Source organism: Acomys russatus, chromosome 8 (assembly GCF_903995435.1).
Source record: "Acomys russatus chromosome 8, mAcoRus1.1, whole genome shotgun sequence".
NCBI lineage: Eukaryota > Metazoa > Chordata > Mammalia > Rodentia > Muridae > Acomys > Acomys russatus.
Window position 1 is genome coordinate 73,386,412 of NC_067144.1, and position 23,945 is coordinate 73,410,356.

Genomic DNA, 23,945 nt, shown 5'->3' on the forward strand with positions numbered 1-23,945 from the left:
GTACCCTGTATGTGACTATGTATACATAGAGATACACAAACATACATATGCATATACACTGTCCATATAATACATACATATGTGTATGTTTATGTATGTATACATATCTGTATTTAAGTATATAAAATACATATTTAAAAAGAAAATCAATACTGGTTGCTTTTTCTCATGAGTGGTAGAGCGTTTGATTCTTTTTGCTGGCAACTACCCAGGTGTGGCTAAGAACCCCAGAAAGACAAGAATGCTTCCAGGCAAATATCACTGTTAATTACCATAAAAAGGAGTTTCTCACTGCAGATAGTCTTGTTCCACACAAGCTGTCATCAGAAAGACAAGGTCTACCCCGGGGACAGTGCATAAATGATTTTCTCGCTCAGATTCATTTATATTTTGAGGCCGGGCTTCGGTTGGAGGGAGCACAGAGCTTGGCTGCTGCTGTGTGGAGGCAGGGCTGGCGCTGGGAGCCAGGGGCGTGGATTCTTGTGTGCGTAGGCCACACACAGGAACAAGTCCTGTCCAGTGGGAAGGACAGCTGCAATGGCCAGCACCCGCTGCGGGAGACTGTGTCTCACGGACACCACTAGGGGGAGTCCCTGTGCTCCCCAGAGTGCTGACCAGGCTGCTGGTCTGCCTGAGAGTGGCCAAGTTCCCTATCTCAGGGAAACTCACACCTTCCCATTTCTTTCCTCACTGTCCTCCATCCCTCCCTTTCCTCTTTACTTAACCTCTTCCTCCTTCCTCATCTGTTCCTTCCTCCTTTCCTCCTCTTCATTTTCTACCCCCTTCCCTCCCCTTTCCTCCTTCTTTTCCTCTTCTCTCACCACGCCCCCCTTTCTTCTCCCTAGTTCTCCTTTGCTCTAGTTAATTTTCCCTCAGGAGAACAGGTACCGCTAGCCCCGCTACTGTCTGCAGTACCTACTTAGAGTTTTACAAAGCTCAGCCAGGGCTCTGGGGCGGAATACAGACTGAAGTCAGAGGTAAGCAATGGTCTTTCCTATGGCAGTGCAGGCTGGAGCAGCAGCCCCCCCACCCTGGCTTACCCTTCCCTCCACATGGGGGGACGGGAGAGTCAGTTTCTCATTCCTTTTTGCATACCCCGCTTACAGGCTTGTGCCTGGCTCCAGAGCAGGTGTGAACTAAACCCTCATATCCAGAAGACATGGATCCCAGGACACCCAAATGATACCCAGGTCGTCAAATGCTTACGTCCTTCTTACAAAATAGTTGTGTTTGCATAGACACACACTTATCCACATATTTTAGATCATTTTTAGATTACTTATAATACCCAGGACCATGTTAAATATTTATACTGTATTATTTAGGAAATAATGGCAAATGCCGAGAAAGTGGTCATCGCCAGACGCTTCTTGTTTTCTTTCCTTTTTTTTTTTTTTTTTTTTTTTTTCCGTTTTACTTATTGAGATACGATTGCTCCATGTAACTTTGGCTGTCCTGGGGTTGGCTCTGTAGACCGGGCTGGCCCCGAACTCACAGAGATCCACCTGCCTCTGGCTCTCAAGTGCTGGGATTAAAGGTGTGCACCACCACAACCTGGCATCAATATCACATTTTTTTTAATGTGTTGAATCCATGGCTGATGGAATCCAAGAATATGGCTTCCTTAGACACTGAGGGCCAAGCATATATTATTATTCCTTAAAATTCTGCTTGTTCTGTGAAAAGCAAAGCCCTGGACCAGAGACCCACATTTTTAGTTTGCTGAGCTCTAAACACTTACTGGACAAGTTGCCCTTCCCTGTAAGAAGTACTTGGTTGGAGCTGTGGCTTTGCCTCCTTTTGCTGTAGGAGACAGTAAGGCGGAAGTACAGGACTTTTGTTTTGAAAAGGATACCAGGTTAGTGAGGAATTGGGCCGACCCACACAGTATACATTTTCCCATGACAGACCAACCTGGAGCTTCAAAGCTGGAGGCTTCTAAACACAGGACACGCTGTGTGGAGGAAAAAAACCATGGGGTTGGGGGTGGGGGAAGCCAGGTTGGGTAGCAGTGGTTCAGAACTCTGAAGAACAGGTGAACAGCAGGGATTGGATTCATAGGCTTCCTGTAGCTCTGTTCAAGGCTTCTGACTATTTTGTAGCATACTGCCAGAAAGTGTGGGCAGAATGCACTTTGCTCTCAGAACATGGACTGCACATGAAATGTTGATGTGAGCAAAGACCAGGATGGCCTCAAACTCACAGAGATCTCCCTGCCTCTGCCTCCCAAAGTGCTGGGATGAAAGATTTGTGCCAACACTGCCCAGCTCTAAATAGCTTTTTACAAAGGTAAATGTGGAGCTGGAGAGGTGGTCCAGCAGTTTAGCGCACTGGCTGCTCTCGCAGAGTACCCTGGTTCAGTTGCCCAGCCATCTACATGGCGCCTCCCAACTGTTTCCGTGACTCCAGTTCCAGGGAACTTGGCACCTTCTTGTGGCATCCACTGGCAGCAGCCATGCAGGTGGTGCACATACACACACTCAGACAAACACTCATGCCGATAAAAACAACAGCAATGACACCGACGACCAGATCTTAAAACTAAGAGAATTGAAAGGTGAGATGGCTGGAGAGCCCGGAGTGCGTACTTACGGTTGCAGGACACACAGGGGCATCGTATTATTTCACACCAGAGAGTTTCACCTGAGTGCATTTCCCGCAGAGAACCCAGAATGAACCCCCTGTCTTACCTGTGGCTTCCACCATCCCCTCCAGAATGACCACAATCTCCAGTTCCTCTTTAGGCAGCTGGGCTTTGGAGATCTCCCAGAAGGGACTCTGTTGGTTAATTTCGTGGCTAATGATCAACGGTGACACCAGAAAGAGGCGGTCGTCCCCGGTGTAGTACCCCACGTTGATATCCGTCTGGTTGAGGGGGATGAACTCCCCCTCTGAGGTCTGTTTGGACTTGATCAACTTGGCTCTGATGGAAGCCTCCACGATGTGGGAGTTCCTCAAGTCCCCCACGCGGAACATCAGGCACAGTTTCCCGTCCCGCATGGAAATCACTGCGTGGGTGGAAAAGACCAAGGTCTCCGCCCTCTTCTTGGGTTGGGATATTTTCACAAACATGCACCCCACCATGAACGCGTTGACGATGGACCCCAACACAGACTGGATTAAGAGGAGCACGATCCCCTCGGGGCACTTGTCCGTGATGACACGGTAGCCATAACCAATGGTGGTTTCTGTCTCTATTGAAAATAAAAAAGCAGAGACAAACCCATTGAGGTTGGTGACACAGGGAGTCCACGAGGGGTCTTCTATGTGGTCCATATCTCCTCGGATGTAGGCAATTAGCCACCAGATCATCCCAAAGAAGAGCCATGTCACTGTGTAGACCATGACAAAGATGAGCAGGTTGAACCTCCACTTCAGGTCCACCAGGGTGGTGAAGATGTCCGTCAGGTACCGGTACGTCTCCCGCACGTTGCCGTGGTGGACGTTACACTTCCCATCCTTCCTTACATACCTCTGGATTTTCCGCTTGGTTCTGTCTCGGCTGATGTGTCTTGGAAGGTCATCCCTGGCCTGCTTAGGCAACTTTGGTTGGTGAATGGCCACTGGGCTTTCCACATCCTGGTCCATGGAATCACCCTCCAGGACGTTAGCTGGCGGTTTGAAGAAAAGAAAAGAAAGTTCAAATGAGATGCTGGGTGCTTTTGCTTTTTCTGCCATGCCTTAAAACTTCGAGCCAATAAGAAACATCATCCTTTAAGTTTCTTTCCTCAGGTGTCCTGTCACAGTGACAAGAGACGTTATGAACACAAGCTTTCAAAGATATAGTTACAGGCTGAGCAGGGCCTAATCTAATACAAACCAAGCATGCCCTTAGGAGAAGAGAGATTGGGATGCTTGGAGAAATAGAAGGCCACACAGAGCAAAAGACACCATCTGAGAGACACAGAGAGAGACATGGAGGGAGGGAAGGGGGAGGGAGAGAGAGACAGAGAAGAGAGACAAAGAGAGACATAGAGAAAGCGAGAGACAGAGAGACACGGACACAGACACACAGACACAGACACACACACACACATACACACACACAACAACAGAGACAGAGACACATCTCCAGCAACCAGCCCTGCAGACAGCTTGACCTTTGCCTTCCAGTCTCCAAACAAACTATCCAAAATCACAGCCTGCACTTCTTCATTGCAAAATGCCCACTGGGCCAAGTCATGGGGTCATTACAGGGGGACACGAAGCCTCATAGTTGACACGGGTCTACATGGCATGCCCTTAAACACCCTTCTGCAATAACTTGCTTCTTTCTATTCAGGGCAAGAATTTTGAGCAAGTTCCTTAAGTACCGCTCAAACATTTTCTCGATTTTGTGGGGAAGAAAGCATGCCTCATACTTTAATGGTTGGTTCGATGCCAAGGTTAAAACAGAAGCATGGCACAATGTTCTCTCTCTGTGTATTCACACATTTGGTTCACTCTTTGTCTCGGCTTTGAGCATCTACACTTTGGCATGCGAAGTTATTTCCTTCTGATAGCCTTCTTGAAGAAGAGGTACCAGTTAACAACGCATGAGGAAGGCTCTCTCTCTCTGCTGCAGAGTGGTGCAAGGGGAATGTTAGACCGGAGTCTGCTATTAAATGCATAGAAACCGCTGCCTGCAATGACTTGTTTAGCTGGTAATTTCAGAGCTGCTGAAAGTTTTATGAGCAGTTTCTTCCCCCAGGATTTCACTTGGGTCCTTCAGTTGAGCATTTGCTAGTGGTGCCTGAGTTCTCCTTTTGGTTCACGGAGAAGTGAGGCCAGCCAGGCCACTCCTTTGAATAAGAAAGCAGCCAGAGCTGGGACCCCTTCCCCTGGTGCTCAACCTTGCTTATGATTGGTTAGTTCCCTTTAAAATTAATTGCATGGATCTGTTTTTTTTTTTTTTTTTTGATTCCTCCCCAAGGATGGACCTAATGACTGTATAGAGCCTATTGTGTGACTTGATAGCTTTGTCCTCAGACCATTGGCCTCAATGGCCCTTCAATGTGTAGACAACAGATGCTGGGCCTGGATTGCAGAGGTAGGGAGGGGCTGCAGGTAGGCTATGTATGTGGGTAGAGGGCTCCATCCCTACCCCCCTGCCAAAGCCCTTATGCAGGAGGATGCTTCTGGTCCTGGTTCTTGTTCACCCTTCCTCAGTGGCCTCTAAATAGGATTGCATCTAGGTGACAACAGAGACCAACCCATGGTAGCGTGGGTGGGCTTTGCCTGCAAGCTCGCAGAGTCCCCAGCGGGCCCAAAGCATACTGAGGCCTGGACCACTGGCAGGCCGTGTGGTGCATGGACACTCTGAACTTTTGTCTCTCTGAGCCCTGAAGTGGAAGGAGAGGGTTTTGTGTATTAGTTACCTCTCAGCAGCCTTCTGGGTGTTTTATATTTGGTCCACTGTGGAGGGGGTGTCAGCCTCCAGCTGGAAGCTGTTTTGACTCGGTGGCTTGGCCCCAGCTGCAGGTGTTCATCATGAACTGACGAATGCCTCTGAAAGGCTGAGGAGCTGCTAGTGCTCTGGGCAGGCTGGACGGAGTGTCTGCTGAGACAGTCTCAGGAACTGTGAGCGCCACATTCCCAGCTTCTTTGTGTTCAGGGCTCAGAAAGGTAGAGATCACAGCGAGGCAACCAGAGGCAGACAAACTCTGGGCCCCCGGCTGTCACCTTTCACTTCAATTACTTTTCTCCTCACTATGACAAAACACCTGACAGACGAAGCTCCAGGAAGGAAGGGTTTGTGCTGCTCATAGCTGGAGTGTGTGTGGTCATCACGCTGAGGGAGGCACATGGTAGGAGCCTGTGGCAGCTGGTCACGCTGTCAGGGAAAGAGATGTGTGGGGTCTCATGTTTGCTACTGCCTGCCCTTTATGGAGCCTCATGTCAGCTGCCTTCTTGCATTGATGATGCCAGCCTGTGAGGCAGCATTGCCCAGGTTTAGGTGGGTATCTGCCCCAAGCAACCGAGTCTTCAGATCCCAGATGCTTTTCTTCTAGGCATTTCTTGATCCTGCTGAGTTGACGGCATTAACCATCACTGTCCCTATAGAAAGATCAGTGTGCATTTTCCTCTGATCCCCCTCCTAGATCTATCAACACCGTTGTCGTAAATGCCAGACCACAGGCCTCTGTGTTTATAGAGCGGGGAGCCTTATGATCTGACCAAGCTTAAATGTGCGGGGTCTGAGAGAACCAAACAGCAATGACTAACAAAGCCAAGAAAGAGCAGCTGCTGAGTGAAGACCAGCTGCTGAGTGAAGACCAGCTGCTGAGTGAAGACCAGCTGCTGAGTGAAGACCAGCTGCTGAGTGAAGACCAGCTGCTGAGTGAAGCCTCCGTCAGTCCAGGAGACTCTCTTGCTCACCGTTGGCTTAAAACCCACTAACTTTGGAGGTCACACTTAACCCCACTCATTTGACAACGCCCCAATGCACGGACTATGGTAAGAGTTGTCTGGGTGCCCTCTCAGGGATGTTCAAAGCTGCGTTAGACACTGCCGATCCTTGATCGCATCATTGATTAGGCTCACTGTCTTGTGCACAGATCTGCCCCTCATTTGAGAAACGTTTTGACCGAGGCTCTATCTCAGAGTCCTCCAGGCCTAAGAGGCTTGTGCATCAGGGGAGAAAATAAAAACTGCCTTAAGTCACATCCAGAATTGATTGATTGAGGACCAGACAGTAGGTGCCTCACCCCACATTGATGAAGGCTTGCTGTGCACTGTGCTGACAGCCTGGTCCCCTCTGCTCAGTGCTGCCTCCTTCTGGCTTGAGTCAGACAGCTGAGGTGACAATTAAGACACTTCCTCTTGTTGAGAACATGTGACTTGGCTCCATTTCTTCTGTTACTTTTATGCCACAGAGTCCTGTCACCTGGTGGCCTCAGGGACAGTCATACTCCATCTAGACTGGGACGTGACCTTCAGGACCAAGCTTTTAAACAGTAGGCATGGCTCCCTCTGACACCTTTGCCTTTTCTGTCGTATGTGGAGGGGGCTGAGAAGTCAAGAGATGAAGGAAGCTGGGTCCCAAGCAGTGTGGGTGGGACCTGCCATCTGTCTAGGAGCAAGACAAACCAGAGGTACGATTGGCATTGCACATTCTGCCTCTGTTGTCAAGCCTACCTCTAATTTTTCAGCCAGGAGTACACACTGCCTCTAAGACGACGGAAGCGTTTGTTACCAGTCAAGGGAGCAGTTAAGAGGAAGACCGAAGGGAGGCAGGAAGAAAGGCAAAGATGGAATGCCTGCCTGAGTTTGTGTTCGTCAGAGTCAGTGTGTGGCTAATTGGATGCTGTGGTTAGTGGCGGGGAAAGTGGAGATACACGCACCACATCAGTGACTTCAAAAACAGGCAGAGGGAGCCAGGCCTCCTTGGGAGTGTGAAGAGAAGGTGGTCTTGGTGGGGCTCCCTCATCTGAGGCGTTGGGTGCTGGCCAAGTGCATCATGGGAGAATGGAGAGTAGGCAGAAACAGCACAGAGTTGAAAGAAAAACCCAAGAGGACAGGACTGGGAGAGTAGAGGAGGCTGATGTCGGAGCCTGGTCGGGGCCCAGAGGAAGGGCAAAACCATGCAAGAGAGTACAGTGTAGGGAGGGCTGGTGACGGGACCAGGACAGCTTAATGTCTGTGACATCACAGGGACCGTGTCCAGGGAGAAGGGACCACGGCAGCTGTGGGCAGTGAGCAGTGCCCACGAGTCCACGTGCAGGCGTTCAGAGGAATTACAGAAGGAAACGCCGTTGGTGCCGGTTAGCAGCTCTTTCTTACGATACGTGTGTGGACGCGAGAAATGATCTGAATGGCATCTCTAGAGCACTCCCAGCTGCGTGGTGTGCAAGTTGCAGCTGGGGAGCATTTCTTCTGTGTCTTTGCACAGACTGTGACACACACAGTATCTTCGGAGCTGTGGCAATTTGAATTAGAAATGTCCCCACAGGTTCATGAGTTTGAACGCTTGGTTCTCAGAAGGTGACACTGTTTGGGCAGGTGATGGGACCCTTAAGAGGTGCAGTCTTTCTGGCAGAAGTATGAAACTGGGCATACGGTGGAGTTTGAGGTTGTGTAGTCTGTCCCCTGCCCCTCTCTGCTTCTTGACTGCCAGCCTCAGGTTCCTGTGGCCGAGGTACGGGTCCTGTAGGAATTCTGTCTGCCTATGATTGACTGACTGGGCTCACAGGAGGGGGGCACCTGTGGCCTGTTAGTTTGGTCAGGCTCTCGCAGAGAGTGTCAGGAAGGGCACAGGGACACGGTCCCCAGTGGGTTGGCCTGGTTTCAGTAGTTCAGGCAGGGTCCTATGTGCATGGAAATGTGGTCTCTGTTGAACATGGCTTGCTGTATGAAAAGTCAGACATAAGCCACAAAACAGGAGAGAGTGGGTTCCAGCCATGCATGCTGCAGGGCATTGGTACAACCCGTGAGGAACAACCCGTGCAGAAGTGGGCAAAGGACTAGAGATAGCTCTCTGAAGAAGCCACACAAACGGCCAGTGAGCCCACAGACTATATTCAGCATAGCTAGGCACTGGAAAAATGCAAATCAAAACCATAATGAGCTACCAATTCATAGACATTACAAAGGCTATTATAAAAAGGGAAGAAAAAGAAAAATGACCAGTACTTGCGAGAAGCAGAGACACGGAAACCCTGAGACATGGGTGATAGGCGTGGGAGGTCCTGCAGCCACCATGGAAGGCAGAGTGTCAGTTGCTCGAAGTTAAATTTTATGGATCTGGAGAGATGGCTGAGCAGAGGACGTGGGTTCAGTTCCTGGTACCTTCATGGCAGCTCAGACACAGTTCTAGGGGACCTGGTACCCTCTCCTGGCCTCCTCAAGGACAAGGCACACGCACAGTTCACAGACAGACATTCAGGCAACTACCCCCTGCCCCCAAAGTTAAATTAAAAAAGACCCAGACTGATCACCTGGTCCAGCAATGACTTTACTATACAGACCCAACAGAGTGGATAGCAAGGCCTGCGATGGCTTCTTGTGTGTCAGCACCCCGCCCCCCGCCCCCCAGCAGTCTCATTCACAAAGGCAAAGGGGCAGGAATAACTGTTTCCCATCAGTTCTGGAATGGGCGAGCAGAAAGAGAAACAGACACGGTGGGAGGGGGGCGGGGAGGGGTGGGATGGGGATTTCACCCTCAAAGTAAGGCAATTCTGACATGGATGCTCGGTGAGTGACCCTGATGACGCTGTACTGGGTGATGGAATACAGAAGACCCCACCTCTATGAGGAAGTGTGGAGAGGCAGCGGGTAGAAAAGTGCACAGCAGGGGCTGGAATCCTTTGATTGGGATGACAAAAGGTTCCAGGGAAGGTAAGCAAAGATGGCTCCAGAATAGGACTTTCCTTTCCCCTCAGTGCTGCTGAATTGTGTGTTTAAAATGGCTAAAGTGTTAAATGTAAGACCATGTATGCTTTATCACAGTATGGCTTTCTTAAACAGTCCCTGTGCTATTGAGAAGTAGTCCCTAGAGTGCCCAAAGATGCTGCTCACCTCAGCTCTTCTGCTGCAGCCCTGACCCCAAAATAAGACAGTGCTGTCCCTTTGTTTTAGGACTTGTCAATAGAGCGGGGTGGGGTGGTGGTGAAGAATTGGGCATCTTGCCCCGTGAGACCTGTTGCTTAGCTCCAAAGGGACGTAAGAGACATCAGAAACCTCAGAAGAAACATCTCTGGACAGAAAGAAAGAGGTCAAAAGGCAGGGCTTGTCTTCCTTCCTCCCTTCTTCCTTCTTCCTCCCCCCTCCTTCTTTACTTCCTCTTTTGCTTTCTCTCCTCTCATTTTCCATCCTTTCTTCCTCCCTTTTCTGAAAACTTTACAAAATTCAAAACTGCCGGGATTGCCAAGCCCTGGATTGCCAAACCCTGGATTAGAGGCATGCTAGAAGAAAAGATTGAACCAAGAAAGAAGCTGCCAGCGAGAGGAGGTGGCCATGGGCTGAGGCTGAAGAAGAGGGAAAACCAATAAGCGGGGACCAGTGTGTGTGTGTGTGTGTGTGTGTGTGTGTGTGTGTGTGTGTGGCGGGGTGAGGAGAGGATGCAGCTGGGTCAGTTCGAAGCATCCGAAGACACCCAGGCGACCTGTCTGGAAAGAAGACGGGAGAGGCGGGCTCTAGGTCTGGGCGTTACCCTCAGTGTGAGTGGAGAGCTGCGGTCACAGGTGTGGATGTTAAGTTGGGGGAAGGGTCTGAGCAAGTGAGCAGAGAACAAATCAAAGGTTGCAGAGTGAAGAACAAGCAGGACACAGAACCCGGAAAACAGTCACATGAGCGACAAGCCAGAGGAAGGGCTGAGTGGGGGCCGGGCCGGGGTGCGAGCTAGAGGATGGGTACCACCAGGTGCAGGACCAGCAAACAGTATTCGGGGCCTCATCCTGCACATGCCGGGCACGGAGGTGGCCCACTTGGACTAAGAAGAGACTCTCCTTTCTTTATTTGTCACAGTGAACTCGAGACAGATCAAAGATTTGAATGCAAAATGTAAAACTACAGCTGTAAGTGAGGAAGATGCTATTTTTAAAAGTAACACCAAGAGTTGAGAAGGGCCCTTCTAAAACCACGGTAGGAATCTAGGAGATACACTAAAAGACTGGTATTTTTGACAGCATAGAAATTTAAATGTCTATTAAAAATATAAGGGGACAAACCAGGGAAAATGTCTGCCGAATGCAGCATGCATGCTCCCCACTTGCGAAAGCGCAGAGAGTTGGCCAGAAAAGTGGCCACACAGAGCAGATAAGACGTTTCTGAGAGAAGAAAATACCAAGCCAGAAAGCTCAGGTTGCACTGGTCAACCACAGCGAAGCAAAAACAAAACAAAACAAATAACATTAAAACCCCCAAGTAAACCAAAATTAACAATAAACAGAGTAGGCTAAGCCAGTTGTCTTTCAGCAGCCCTCACTAAGCTTGCAGATGACGTCAGTGGACGCCCGTGTGGTTGTATCTAAACAGTTGACATGTGTTACAGTCGTGTAGGGCCTGCGACTGGTCATCTTTCCAAGGCAGCTGCCATTTAACGTCGCGATCCCTGCCTCCCAGGATTCTGTCGCCGTTCCTTGGTCTTGCTTTTCCTTGGCTCTTTCCGCCTCCAGCATGGGAGACGTGATCCCCTGGCACTGGCGAGAGGGTCCTGTCCACGCAGCGGGCCCCCAGTGCGATGCCTCGATGAGGGGCATGTGTTCATTGGCCTGGCCAGTGGTCCACACTGCCGTGTTGAGGAGAACAGGCGCCCACTGTGCATGTGTTGCCCCTTCCTATAGTAGCATGTATGTGCTTGTGACTGTGTGTTGTATGCACATAGGAAATGTTCTCCGAAATATGAATTTTGATCCATTTCTGAGCTGTAACTTTGTGCGGGTGTTTTTACTTTCTCTTTCAATTTTTCTATATTTTATTCTTCTCCTTAATACGTTTCTTTCACTTAAAAATATCAGTGGGAAGCATAATGGTTTTTGTTCTTTCTTTCTTTCTGGTTTTTGTCATGCCAAACGCGTGTTGTATAAGACAGGTGGCCACTGGACTTGGTGATAGGGTGCAGTGGTGTGGGTTGATGGGTGTCCTCCCAAACTCATGCCCACTCCACGCCCAGAAGTGTGATCTCACTCGGCAAAGGGGCTTTGCAGAATTAAGTCGGCTAAAGACCAAGGTGAGGTTGTACTGGATCAGGTCAGAACCTACACCCACTGAGACACCTCACAAGGGCCAGGGCACACCAGAACGCAGAACATGATGGTGACGGAGAAGGAGAATGGTGTGGCCACAAGTCACTGAGAGCGCGTGGCTCCTCCTTTCAGCTTGCAGAGCAAGGAGGTTCTGCTTTTGCCTTGACTTTGAACTCTGATCCCCAGGACTCAGAGAAAACAGGTTTCTGTGCTTTAGAGCTTTCAGTTCACAGTGCCTTGTTGTGGGTTCCCCCAGGAAGCCACGCCAAGGGAAATGTCTATGGAGTGGCAGGTCTGAGCCGTGCTGCAGTGTGCAGAGGCAAGGCCGGGTGGTGGAGATGGTGTGACAGGAGGCAGAGAGAGCTGGAGGGGAGCTGCTCAGAGGAGGGACTTGTGTGTGGGCCATGAGTGTCTGAGAATGGGAGAGGCCTGGGTACAGTTACCAGTAGAGACAGAGCCCAATGTGGGGACAAAGGGACACTGGGGACATTTCCTGCAGGCTTTGCATCCTGAGAGAACCTCGTGTTGGCTCTGTTTAGAGAGTGAATTTCATGGACTGCCATACACTGGGTCATAGGAGTGCTGTGCTGTTCACAGGACGCCAAGGTGGAGTTTATGTACAGATTAGTGGTCCAAGTGAGCATAGCTTCACTGTGGAGGAGAGAGATCCTGACACATGGATGAACCTGGGGGATGATGTGCACACTGAGGGAAGTTAGTCACAAGAGAACCAATATGGCCGAGTCAGTCACACTAGGTGCAGTCCCTAGCAACATTCACCTCAGAGGCAGAGAACACATGGTGGATAATGGGCTGGAGCTGGGGAGCTGCTCTCTCAAGGTTCTGTTTGGGAAAGTGGAAAGTTCTAGAGATGGCTGGCGGTGATGGTGGCACAGAGCGTGAATGCACCCGAGTGGCAGCCTCAGGAATGGTGAAAATGGCGCAGAGAGATGGCTCAGCCAGTAAAGACCATGGAAGTTCGCGGACCCAGGGCCAGATGCCCAACGCTTCTTTGAAAAACAAAACAGAAGTGGGAATGGTGGGGCCTGCCTGGAGGCCCCCTCCCAGCACCGCGGAGGAGGAGAGACAGGAGGGTCTTTTTGGCCAGGCAGCCTAGCTGAGTCAGGGGTCTCTGGGTTCCCTGGGCCTCAGGTTGTAAGGAGGAAAGCCTTCTAGAGGATGTACGGCAGTGCCCTTTGGTGTGCGCGTGGCATGTGCACACATTGCATGCATGCCTGCACACGTATGGTTACATGTTAATCTTTGTATTATAAAGGGGGAAGCCAAGTAGACAGTGAAAGCAAGCATCGCTTGTGAGGTGGGTCCCTGTCTCGGTGCAGGGGTTTGTTGAGAACTGTGGCACTGCAGAGGGTAGAGGGTGGCTTGCTCCCTTTCCATCCTTTGAACTGTCCTATTTCTTACCAGGTCCTTAAGCCCCTGGGCGTGCAGTATATGGTCGTAGTGTAAAGGAGATGCAGAGAGGGAGAGAGCCAATCCCCTCCTTGTCCCAGTCACAAGGGAGAAGCGGCCGCTCTGAGTTGTGTTACAGGGACCGGCTGAGCCCAGCACCAGGTCCTTTGCTGTCCTCCTGCTCCGCATTCTTATCTGGGGCCTCACCCTGCAGAGCTCGTCACTTGCTTGCCCGTCCTGTCTGATGTGCTGTGTGAAATGGCTTTCCAGAGGGCTCCGCGCTCGAGCTCGCGTGACCTCTGCAGACTGTATAATCAGGAGTCTAGACAGGAGCTCAGGTTTCAGGTCACAGGTGTGGGTGATGAACCAAGTCCTGTCTCGCAGTGGGAGCTTGTGACGGCCGCTAAAGGGCAAAGGAGCCTGTTAGAAACTTAGCTTGGGGGTCCCGGGATGTGAGTGTGGATTTAGGGTGTCTGCTACGCTGTTGTAAGGTTAGGACACTGAAGCTGACTTTGTGAAATGGGAGCTTATTGCCTGAAGGAGAAACACTGACAGCTCACCCTGGGCTGCACTGAGGAGATGGACACCCAGCGATTTTTCTTTGAAAGTCATCTTAGGAGTCAGACCGCAGCAAGAACTTTTGGGGGCCTCTCGGGATTACCACAGGTCACTTGCAGAAGCCGGCAGAGAAGCCAGAAGACCCCAATCCAATGTTTGCCAGTCAAGCCGTTGGCCCCTTCACAGGCCCACGTTTGCTCACAGAAAGGACACCTTTGGTAATCTTCACCGAGGCTTAGTGAGGGCTAGCAGCCTGTCTAGAGCACTGGGCCTCAGCTGACCTTCCCCTTCTTCCTTTGTTACTCAGCACAGTGAAGACCCAGGCAACCAGGAGATGGGGTCTAGTCTGTAATTAGCACCTTCCTGTGTTTTTAGAAGTGGTGGCTGCTGTAGGCCTGTTTCCTCCCTGGGGACCCGGGTGGTGCTGTCTTCCTTCCTAAAGCAGGAAGGCCAGCCTGTCGGAATCAGTGAGTGTGCGAGTACGTGTGTGTGCGTGTGTCTCAGCTGCTCCCTCACACTGGGACCCACAGCCTACAGGAAGTGGGGTGCCCACCTTCCTGGCTGCTGGAGGAGCTAAGAGACTTAATACGCATGGGGAGGCGCAGGCTGGTGTCCCAGGTGTGCCTGCTGGGAATCCTGCTCTGCCGGCTGTGCATATCTGCTCTGGCCACTTCTACTTCTGAGTCTCTGAGGTGGGACTAGATTAGCAGGACTTTGCCCAGCTTGGTCCCGCAGTGCCAGCACTTGGCGGGGGCTGAGGTGGGTTAGACATTGGGGGCATCTGGGTGTGTAGTAAGTTCCAGGCCAGCTAGGGCTGTATATAAGGAGACCCTGTCTCAGGAAAAAAAAAAAAAAAAAAAAAAAAAAAAAAAAAAGAAGAAGAAGAAGAAGAAGAAGAAGAAGGAAAACAAAGAACAAAGGTCTATATTGAGGAGTGACCACGAGAAATCAAATACAGACTTGAACACATGGTAGCAGTTACACTCGAATCTGTGTCCTACGAGGGGCACCATTTGTAAGTAGAATAGTCCCTATTTTTATAAATCCAACATTGCCCTGGAAACTGTGTGAAATCCAGAAACAGCTTAAGACACAGATGGGAAGAACCATCTGGAAGCTCAGAGTAGGGCATGGTGACACAGAACTTGCGCAAAGTCCCGTGTGGCCACGCGCGTCCTGCACTGTGGAAGAGAGCCCACGAATGTTCTAGCACATGAAAAGCCACAGTTGGCAGTGGCTGGAGTCATTGGTGAAGGTTTCGTAAGGGAAAGTGGGGATGACTGGCTCTGAGGAGGGAAAGGAGAAAGTCAATCTTCACCAAACATTTACTCCACCTCAAGCAGGGGATGGGCCCAGCAGTGACGCCCACAGGAAGTGACGCCCACAGGAAGTGACGCCCACAGGAAGTGACGCCCAGCCTTACACACAAGGAGGGAGGCATGCACAGTTCAGGTGCTCGCTAGGGCTGACACAGTTTGGGTGTGGTGGAGAGGAGAGGCAGATCTGAGGTCATGTGGCCTTGTTCAGCACTGCAAACACTTTCCTTTCTAGCACTGAAGATAGGGGATGGGGTGTGTGTTTGTATATGTGTATGTGAGCATATGTGTGTGTGTGTATGTGTGAGTGAGTGCATACGTGAGTTTGTGTGTGTGTGTGTGTGTGTGAATGTGTGCATGTCCGAGTGTGTGTATCATTGAGAATGTGTGTATACGTGAGGGTATATGTGTGTGTGTGAGAATGTTAGCATCTGTGAGTGTGTGTATGCGCATGCATGTATGTATGTCCATATGTGCGAGGATGTTTCAATTGTGTGGGTGCACGAATGCGTGTGTGTGTGTGTGTGAGAGTGTTAGCATCTGTGAGTGTACACATATGTGTATATGTATATATATGTTCTCTGTGTGAGAATGGTATCATATGTGAAAGTATATGTGTCCATGTATATGTCCATGTAATGTATGTCCCATGAGTGTGAATATATGTATTTGTGAATGTATATGTGTGTGTATACACCTTTGTGTGTCTGCACAACAAGAAGACTCTGTTCTCCCTGTGTCATTCCAGTGAAGAAACTAAGCTTGGCAGTTTCATAAATTCCTTAGGTTCATTCCCATCCGTCATGTGTCCGTGTGGCAGATGGCGTCATAGACTTGACGTAGGTGGCGTCATAGACTTGACATAGGTGGCGTCATAGACTTGATGTAGGTATAGTTCCCAGCCTGGGGCTGCGTAGCTAGAACCAGCCTAGCAAGGTGAATAGTCCAAGTTCAGGGTGTGTCTACAGAAACATGAAGCACCCAGGTATGGAGAGGGACAAGAGGGATGCTTGGAGGTCCAGGCTGAGCAAACACCAGAAGAGATATCCATAGAGGGCTCAGAAGGAGCAGAGAGAGCAGGGGGGAGGGAGGGAGGGAGGGAGAAGGAGGAAGAGGAGGAGGAGAAGGAGGACAAGGAGGAAAGGGAAGAGGAAGAGTGGGGGAAGAGGAGAGGGAGGAGGAGGAGGAAGAGGAGGAGAAGAGGATGAGGAGGAAAGGGAAGAGGAGGAGTGGGGAGAGGAGGAGAGGGAGGAGGAGGGGGAGGAGGAGGAGGAAGAGGAGGAGGAGGAGGGGGAGGAGGAGGAGGAGAAGGAGGAGGAGGAGGCTCTGTTGGCTGTCAGGGCCCAGGGCGGAAGGCCGGGGTGTGCATCTGATAGAGAAGAGGCCCTGGGACTGATGCTCAGGAAACCATGAAGGCTTGCACAGGTGGTGTTACCCATGATGCATCAGGAGATTCCTTTGTCTATAAGTAGAGGAAGATGTCAGAGCGACTGCTAGGGACAGTGACCCAGACTCAGTTTTCTAGACGATGGAGAGGGAGCGATGAAGCAATGGACCAGCTCTGTTTAGGAAGCGGTGAGGTCTCAAGAGACCAGGAGGAAATGCAATGAAGGTCAAAGTTGCCTTCAGAGAGAAAAGCAGCCTTCCCTGTCTGTGGAAGGTCTGTCCCTCACCAAGATGGAGACAGCTGATCTGTCTTCCCTCTTCTCGTCGGTGGACTGAGGCCATCCCCTCTAGACAGGCACAGGTGAGGTGAGATGCTCAAGCCTGAGTGTGAGCTGCTTACCATAGGCTCGTGTGTTGGGACACTTGGACCCCCGCTGATGGCACTGCTCTGGAAGGCTGTGGGGGGAGGTGGCTCACTGGGAACAGGTCTGGGAGTTAGCGTCTGGCATTGCTTCCTGTCCTCTCGGCCTCCTCAGTGCTTGTGTGATCTGAGCCGTTGCGTCACACATCCACTGCTATACTTTCCTTCCATACCTGGAGCCGCAATAACCCTCCCTCCCTCAGTGGCCACGTCTCGGCAGTTTGGTCATAGCAGCAAGAAAAGTAGGCTGTCCACACGGATGTAAGTGATGGGCAGCTCAGGGTTCATGTGGGTCCACTAGTGAGGGGAGCAGGGGCTGCCTCTGATATGGACTCTGTTGCCAGCGTTTCCATCCCTTCCCCCTGATGGGACTGCCTTGCCAGGCCGCAAGGGAAGAGGATGCAATCAGTCCTGATAGACTTGATGAGTTGGGATAGGTGGGGGAACCCACCAAGAAATAGGGGGTTCCATTTCAGAGGAAGGCCCCACTTCCCACAGACCTGCCAGTCACTCAGCAGAGCAAGTGGAAAGTTGGATTTCATCTCCTCTGCTCTTTCTCTTCCTGCTAGTGACAGGAGCTGGGGTTCAGAGAGGGAAACCCAAAGAGGCCCTGGGTCCTTGTCACACAGCAGCTGCTGTGTAACTGAGGACTCCAGACAAGTGTGCCCAGGAATGAGCGCCCGTGGGTGGCCCTGCCTGTGACAGCACAGAGAAAGGAGCCTGGCACGCAGGGGAGCTCACCGGTATCTTCTCTGTACTCACGAAATGTGCTTAGCATTACAGGAAAGCCATTATGTCCTGGCATGCTCTTCCTGTCCCCTCCGCCCGTCACCATGCTGCACGCAGGTCAGGTGGCCACAGTTTCCCACAGGTAATGCTGCAAATCCTACCAGGACAGCCTCGGTTCTCCTTATCAGCTGGAGTCAGCCGCCCCCCCCCCCCAGCCCATGCTGGCCACCAGGGTCAGAGGACATTTAATCTCCCGCTTCATCTTCAGCAGCCTCCTGCATGTGTTTTCCTTACTCACTGGGCCACTGGGATGTGCACCCGAGGTTCCCCGGATAGGCGGACAGGACCAAGTTCCTGGACACTGTTTTTTTTTCCAAGACACTTTTGCCAGATGAGGACATTTTATTAATAATAAGTACTAGTCACTGGGGTGTGTGTGACAGTGGGGGGCCACTTAGTACACGCGGAGCTGCTGTGCAAGCTCGAAGGCCTGCGTACCTGCCTCAGCAGTGCATACACTAAAGTTATAAAGACACGGGGCGATCAGATGGGCCCTTACACGAGGGTGGCACGCAAACTTACAAAGCAGTCCACATTTTACACATAAAACTTTAAAAATCCTTAAAGCAAATAAATGAACAACAACCACCATACAAGTCAAACATGGCTGCGCTGCTGATAGCCCCAGTGCTGGTGGGGCAGACAGTAGAATGCCCGGGGCTCTCTGACCACCGGTCTGGCCAAATTGAGAAGCTCCCGGTTCTGTATGAGAGCCTGTCTTAAAAACCAAGGTGGAGAGCGATGTATAAAAACACCTTTTGCTAACCCCGAGCCTTATGTGCATATGTGTCCATGTGCACAGACCGCCCCCGCCCCCTTGTACATAGGCCCCCTCGAACACACATGCATAGGCACTGCCCCCAAAACACAGACACATGTACATATTACATGATAAGTGGGGCAGTTCCCTCTTTAGGATAGTTTGAGGGGTTCCCATTGTGGGAGTGGAGTGACCTGAGGCCTGTGTGTGTGTATGGTTGCTGCGGCCTCAGAAGGGCTGTAGAGCAAGCAGAACGTGGTCCAAGAGTTCTATGAAGGAGTGAACAAGATGAGGGGTCCTTAGGCGCCAGGGAAACTCCCCCTTTGCAGGAAGACTCCAGAGAGTGAGCTCAGTAGTGGGGGTGCTGATGAAGGGTCGGGGGAGGCCCCACGGGGATCCCTACCGGCTCTCCACACTCCCTGCCACACGCTGCTGCCAGAGGCTTGTGCACACTCATCTGTGCACTGCACTAGATGGAGCAGGGGCGGATGGAGCCTGTTTATCTGGGAGCTGGTGGAGAGTAAGGGGTGAAGGGAGGGAAACAGGGATAAAGGGCTGGGAGATGCTGCATTTCCTGTGTTCCTAAACACGCCAGTGCAAGGAGCGTGCTGAGATAACCTACGTTTATGTATGACGCTTAGTTTGTTTCCCCAGCATTCTCCAAGCTCTTTCAAGCCCAGGGAGTCTCGTCCACACCCCAGTTTGAGAACATGCATCGAGGTGTCTTTGGGTTTGGTGGATCTTAGAGCAAGAGATGGAGAATTGGAGGTGGTCAGCATCCTTGTTTTGGACTTCATCGCTGCTCACTCAGAGCCAGTCCAGCCTGCGCTCCTCTGCCTCTGGCACAGCCCAAAGCTGCCAGCCTCTGCATCACTGTCAGCCCTTCCTGCTTGACTCCCCCTCTTCCCTCCCCTCACCTCATCTCAGCTGAGGAGGAGACGTGACTCAGTCAACCAGCAAAGAACAAAAGTAAGAGTGGCATATTATCCAAATAGAGGAAGATTCTCTGACACAAATGCTAGGTTGGCTTAGACTGTTGTTAGACTCTGAGCAGAGGACAAAGGAGACGCCAAAATAGACTCACAGAAGGGAAATCAATGCCGCCCAAGGCTGGGATCCCCCAATGACTCCTGCTGACTTCCGCCTCCACCTCCCTTGGTGATTCCTCCCAGCTTAAAAATGGCACAGCTCTGTGTGTGCTGGGGCTGCCTTCAGGGCAGCAGGAACCCCCTACCACCCAGGTCAGCATTCCTGGCCGCCAACCTTTCAGAGCTTTGACCCTTACCCTCCCTTCTCCCTGTGTGTCTTGGGTCAAGGGAACCGTGATTCCTCAGTGAGGGATTGCAGAGCCAGCCTGACCCCGGCCAAGCCCCTGGTCTCTCCCCAGGTGGAGGTAGAGATGGAAGGTTAGTTAGCTAAGGCGCTGTTTTAAAGGTTGTTTTGAAATGGTAAGTGGCAGTTCCACACACATGTGATTTCCTCTTGGGGTGGCTGGAATGCTTTACGCCCTGAAATGGCTGCATAGCACTGTCAGAGCATCTAATGGCACTGAAATATGCACTTCAGAGCCACTTATTTTGTGGTGTGCAGATTTCCCTTAAAATACAGCCGTGGGGGGCTGAAGAGCTGGCTGGTCAGTTAACGGTGCTTGCTGCTCTTGCAGGGGACCATGATTTGGTTCCTAGCACCCACACCGGGAAGCTTACAAACACTTTCCAGTTCCAGGGAATCCGACACCCTCCTTTGGTACTTCTGAGGCACCTGCGTTCGTGTGGTGTGTACAGACTCACACAGGAACACGTACATATGCACAAAAATGTTGCATTGCCTGGTGTATGTCTACAAATTCAGGATCTCTGGAAAGCCATGCCTTCCCACCTGCCTATGCCTGAAGATCCAAACCATGGGCTCAGGCAGCTGGGTGGCTAAGCATGTTGGTTGGGGGCCACTGCTGTTTGGGGCGGTAGGAGGATGGTCTCCGTCTCAGCCTGGATGCTGTCCCATTTGCCTCCGTGGCCCATGCTGGAAGCTAGGCCACCTCATCTAGCATGACAGTAGCTAATAGCCACAGGAGACTTTGATAATCACCTCAGAGTTCCAAAGGCCCCTGGCATTCCGTGGGCCCCCAGCTGGAAGCTCTGGGAAGTGACCACACAGGGCTGCTGCAGTTGGCAGGGCAATACTGTTCTTTGATCTGCTTTCCTGAGAAGGTGGACTTTCCCTGTCATCGCTCAGCGTCTTTCCCTGGGCTGCACTGCTGTGTGGTGGGGAGTGCCAGTTTCCTTAGACAGCACGGTTCTTCCCTCTCTGCAGGCCTCGCCGGCCATGCATCAGCACCCATTCTAGCCAGAGCCCCCTTTCATTCGGTGTCTCCCTGTGCTGAGGAGGAGGCCTCGACCCTGAGTGAACCGCACTGGTGCCTGTCATTTGTTTGCTCCTGGTGGCGCTTCCTGCCCCAGGCTGACGCTGGAAGATTTGCACGGTTCTTCTTTTCCCAGCTTGCAAGGTTTTCCTCTTGTAAAAGGAAGATCATTTGTAAAGTGTGGTGCGGGGAAGACACAGTCTACTGAGCGGAGCCCGGACTCCTGGGGATAGGGCTGACCTGCCACAAAAGCCACCAAGCTATGCATCCTGCCTCTCCACAGTAAAGGAGACCCCCCCCTAGCCCCCAAACCCCTGATGGATGGCTCTAGTGGACCTGTCTGGGTACCTTGAGCCATTTTGCTCCTGTGTTTTCAAAACCAACAGTTTAAGCTGACTAGAAGGGTCTGTGGCTGAAATGTCCTACTCACAGTGGCTACTGTAGGGAGTGGTGGGGCTGGGATTCAGTGTGGGTGCTTCCTCCATGGGGGCATGCTGTCCCAGGTTAGCCCTCTCCCTCATGGGGTCATGCTGTCTCAAGTTAGCCCTCTCTCTCATGGGGTCATGCTGTCCCAGGTTAGCCCTCTCCCTCATGGGGGCATGCTGTCCCATGTTAGCCCTCTCTCTCATGGGGACATGCTGTCCCAGGTTAGCCCTCTCCCCCTTGGGGGCATGCTGTCCCAGGTCAGCTCTCCCCCCATGGGGGCATGCTGTCCCAGGTCAGCCCTCTCCCCCTTGGGAGCATGCTGTCCCAGGTCAGCTCTCTCCCCATGGGGGCATGCTATCCCAGGTCAGCCCTCTCCCCCTTGGGGGCATGCTGTCCCAGGTTAGCCCTGTCCCCCATGGAGGCATACTGTCCTAAGTTAGCCTTCTCATTCATGGGGGCATGCTGTTCCAGGTGAGCCCTCTCCCCCATGGGGGCATGCTGTCCCAGGTGAGCCCTGTCCCCCATGGAGGCATACTGTCCTAAGTTAGCCTTCTCATCCATGGGGGCATGCTGTTCCAGGTGAGCCCTCTCCCCCATTGGGGCATGCTGTTCCAGGTCAGCCCTCTCCCCCATTGGGGCATGCTGTCCCAGGTCAGCCTCTCAAAAGCTTGGGAGGAGAAGTCATTCGGGGCTGTAGCTTCAGGTACTTCCAAGGACTGTACCCATTCAGTATTTATATCTTGCCCTTTTCAAGCTGGGAGGCTGTGGGTCTTTCTGAGTCTGCTCATGCAGATAAGTGGTCCCTGCCATGCAGAAGCCCTGGTGTGACTTTGATGCTCACTTGGCATTCTGTCTCCTGAGGCCGACTTGTGACTAGCCTGTGGGTGGCTTGCTGCAGTACTGTCTGGCCTTTGTGTGCTTGGGATATGGACCCTTTTAAAACCAAATTTCTCCTTGATTTTGCCATCATCCCCCGGGGACTCTGGCACTTCTCCCTGCCGCTCTTAGCTTGCCACGCAATCATGCCTGCCATTTGGGTCACCAGCAAAGGCTTGTTTGATTTCTTTAAAGTTTCTTGATAGAGTTCCCAACTCAAGCACACACACCAGGGCCATCACACATGTCCTTTTGGAAGGAAGGCTACAGATCTGTGCTCCTGTCTGTGCACTACCTGGGCCATGGAATCAACATCTGTCACAGACATGCCCTTGAAATGTCACTCAGCCTGCTAAGCCTCTTATCTGTAACATAAATTTAGAAGTGTGGGTGCTTCCAACCTGAATCCTGACATTCTTATTTCCACACTTTTCAAAAACATTTCCGAGACATGCTCGTCAGGTAAGTTCTCTCCTGGGTCCGGGGAGACTTGTCTGTGTGCAGGTGTCCTGTGGAGCCAGCTCTGACTCAGTGCAGTTGATCACATGGAAAGGCATGGCAGAGTATGAGCTGGCTAGCTCTTCTTCCAGGCCTGACTGCAATACCATCTCCTCACATGCAAAGTGCCAACTTCTCTTTTTCTGAAAATTCTTGTTGGAGGATGGTCTGATGTATTTTGATGCATCCCACCTAGGCAGGGCGGAGGAGATAGGTGTGGCTAAGGGTCCCAAGGAGGAGAGAATGGAATCCTGGGAGGAAGAGAAAGAGTACCATGAGGAAGAAAAAAAGAGATCCTGAGGAGAGAGGGAGGCTGCCATGGGTTAGATGGAGGAGAAGCACATGGCCAGTGCGAATGGAGAATCCGGCCCAGATGAAGAACATTAGCAAGTATTTGGGATTATGGATGGAGGTAGCTTGATAGACGTTATTAGAAGCAGATGGCTGGGATTGGGCAGGTATCACATACCTGCCCCACTGTGGAGTAGTTAGAGGAGTAATGTCTGCCCTGCCCCAGGTTAACTAAGGCTATCTTAAAATATAACAAGTGTCTGTGTCTCAATTGATCACTAGCCGGGCATACTAATAGTACTAGCAATTTAAAAACAATAAGTGGCGCCCAACGTGGGGCAGGTGTCCACACTCTTAAAAATCATATTTTGTCATAGTCTAAAAGGTGGTAATAGCTCCCAGAAAGCATCCATGAGCCAGAGCAAAGATAGGCACATACACATGGCCAGTTGGAGAGGCGGAACTAGGAGGCTGGCAATCTTATAATCTGGCCTAGGAAATGGAGTTAACTGCCTAAAATAATAATAAAATAAAAACTGCTATGGTCCCTTTCCAAGGCGCCATGGCAAGAGGCTCCTGGATCCTTTTTGGCTTTGTTTTGGTGTTTAGGAATTTGTATACAATGTGCTTAGTCATAGTCACACTTCGCCTTACCCTCTCTAAAAAGGTTCATGGAGAAAGGCAGAGAGTGGAGAAACATGAGGCTAAGTTACTAACAACTAGAAAGGGAGAAAGAACTAAACTTTTCTCCACAGAGTTTAAAGTGACCTAAGGGAGAGACACAGGCAGAGAGGCGAGAGAGAAGGCTGCAGGTTCAGACCACGAGGGTGTGGATCGCTTCTATCGGGCAGAGGATCAGCATGCAGGCCTGGAGACACCTAGGGATCCATCCTGTGGAACTGATACACAGGAGGTTTAGTCTTGTTCCTCTTAACCTCTTTCCCATCCTGTATAGGATAGTTGAGTTGTATAGTAAAGTCTAATTGTTAAACAGAGCCAACAAATTCTCCCATGGAGAGAGAGAGGCTGAAGGGTAAAGGTTGCCTGGGAAGAAAAAGGTCAACCGTGGTGGTGAGAATTCTGGAGGTCACCAGAGGCATAGGAAGTGTGTTGTCATCGTGAGGACTTGTACTCTCCAGGATGGCAGCCACCAGCCATGGGTGTCTACTGAGCATCTGAAGTGAGTCTG

General features: G+C 51.3%; 1 protein-coding gene across 3 annotated transcripts in view; it reads right to left on the reverse strand.

Moving 5' to 3' along the window:
* The window catches only part of Kcnj6 (potassium inwardly rectifying channel subfamily J member 6), a 170,617-nt gene that overhangs the window by 73,110 nt on the left and 73,562 nt on the right, over nucleotides 1-23,945 (reverse strand). For all 3 annotated transcript variants that reach the window (XM_051150294.1, XM_051150293.1, XM_051150292.1), the window contains exon 2: nucleotides 2,691-3,611. In XM_051150294.1, coding sequence (XP_051006251.1) covers nucleotides 2,691-3,611 — 921 coding nt within the window. The remainder of the gene's footprint in view (nucleotides 1-2,690; nucleotides 3,612-23,945) is intronic.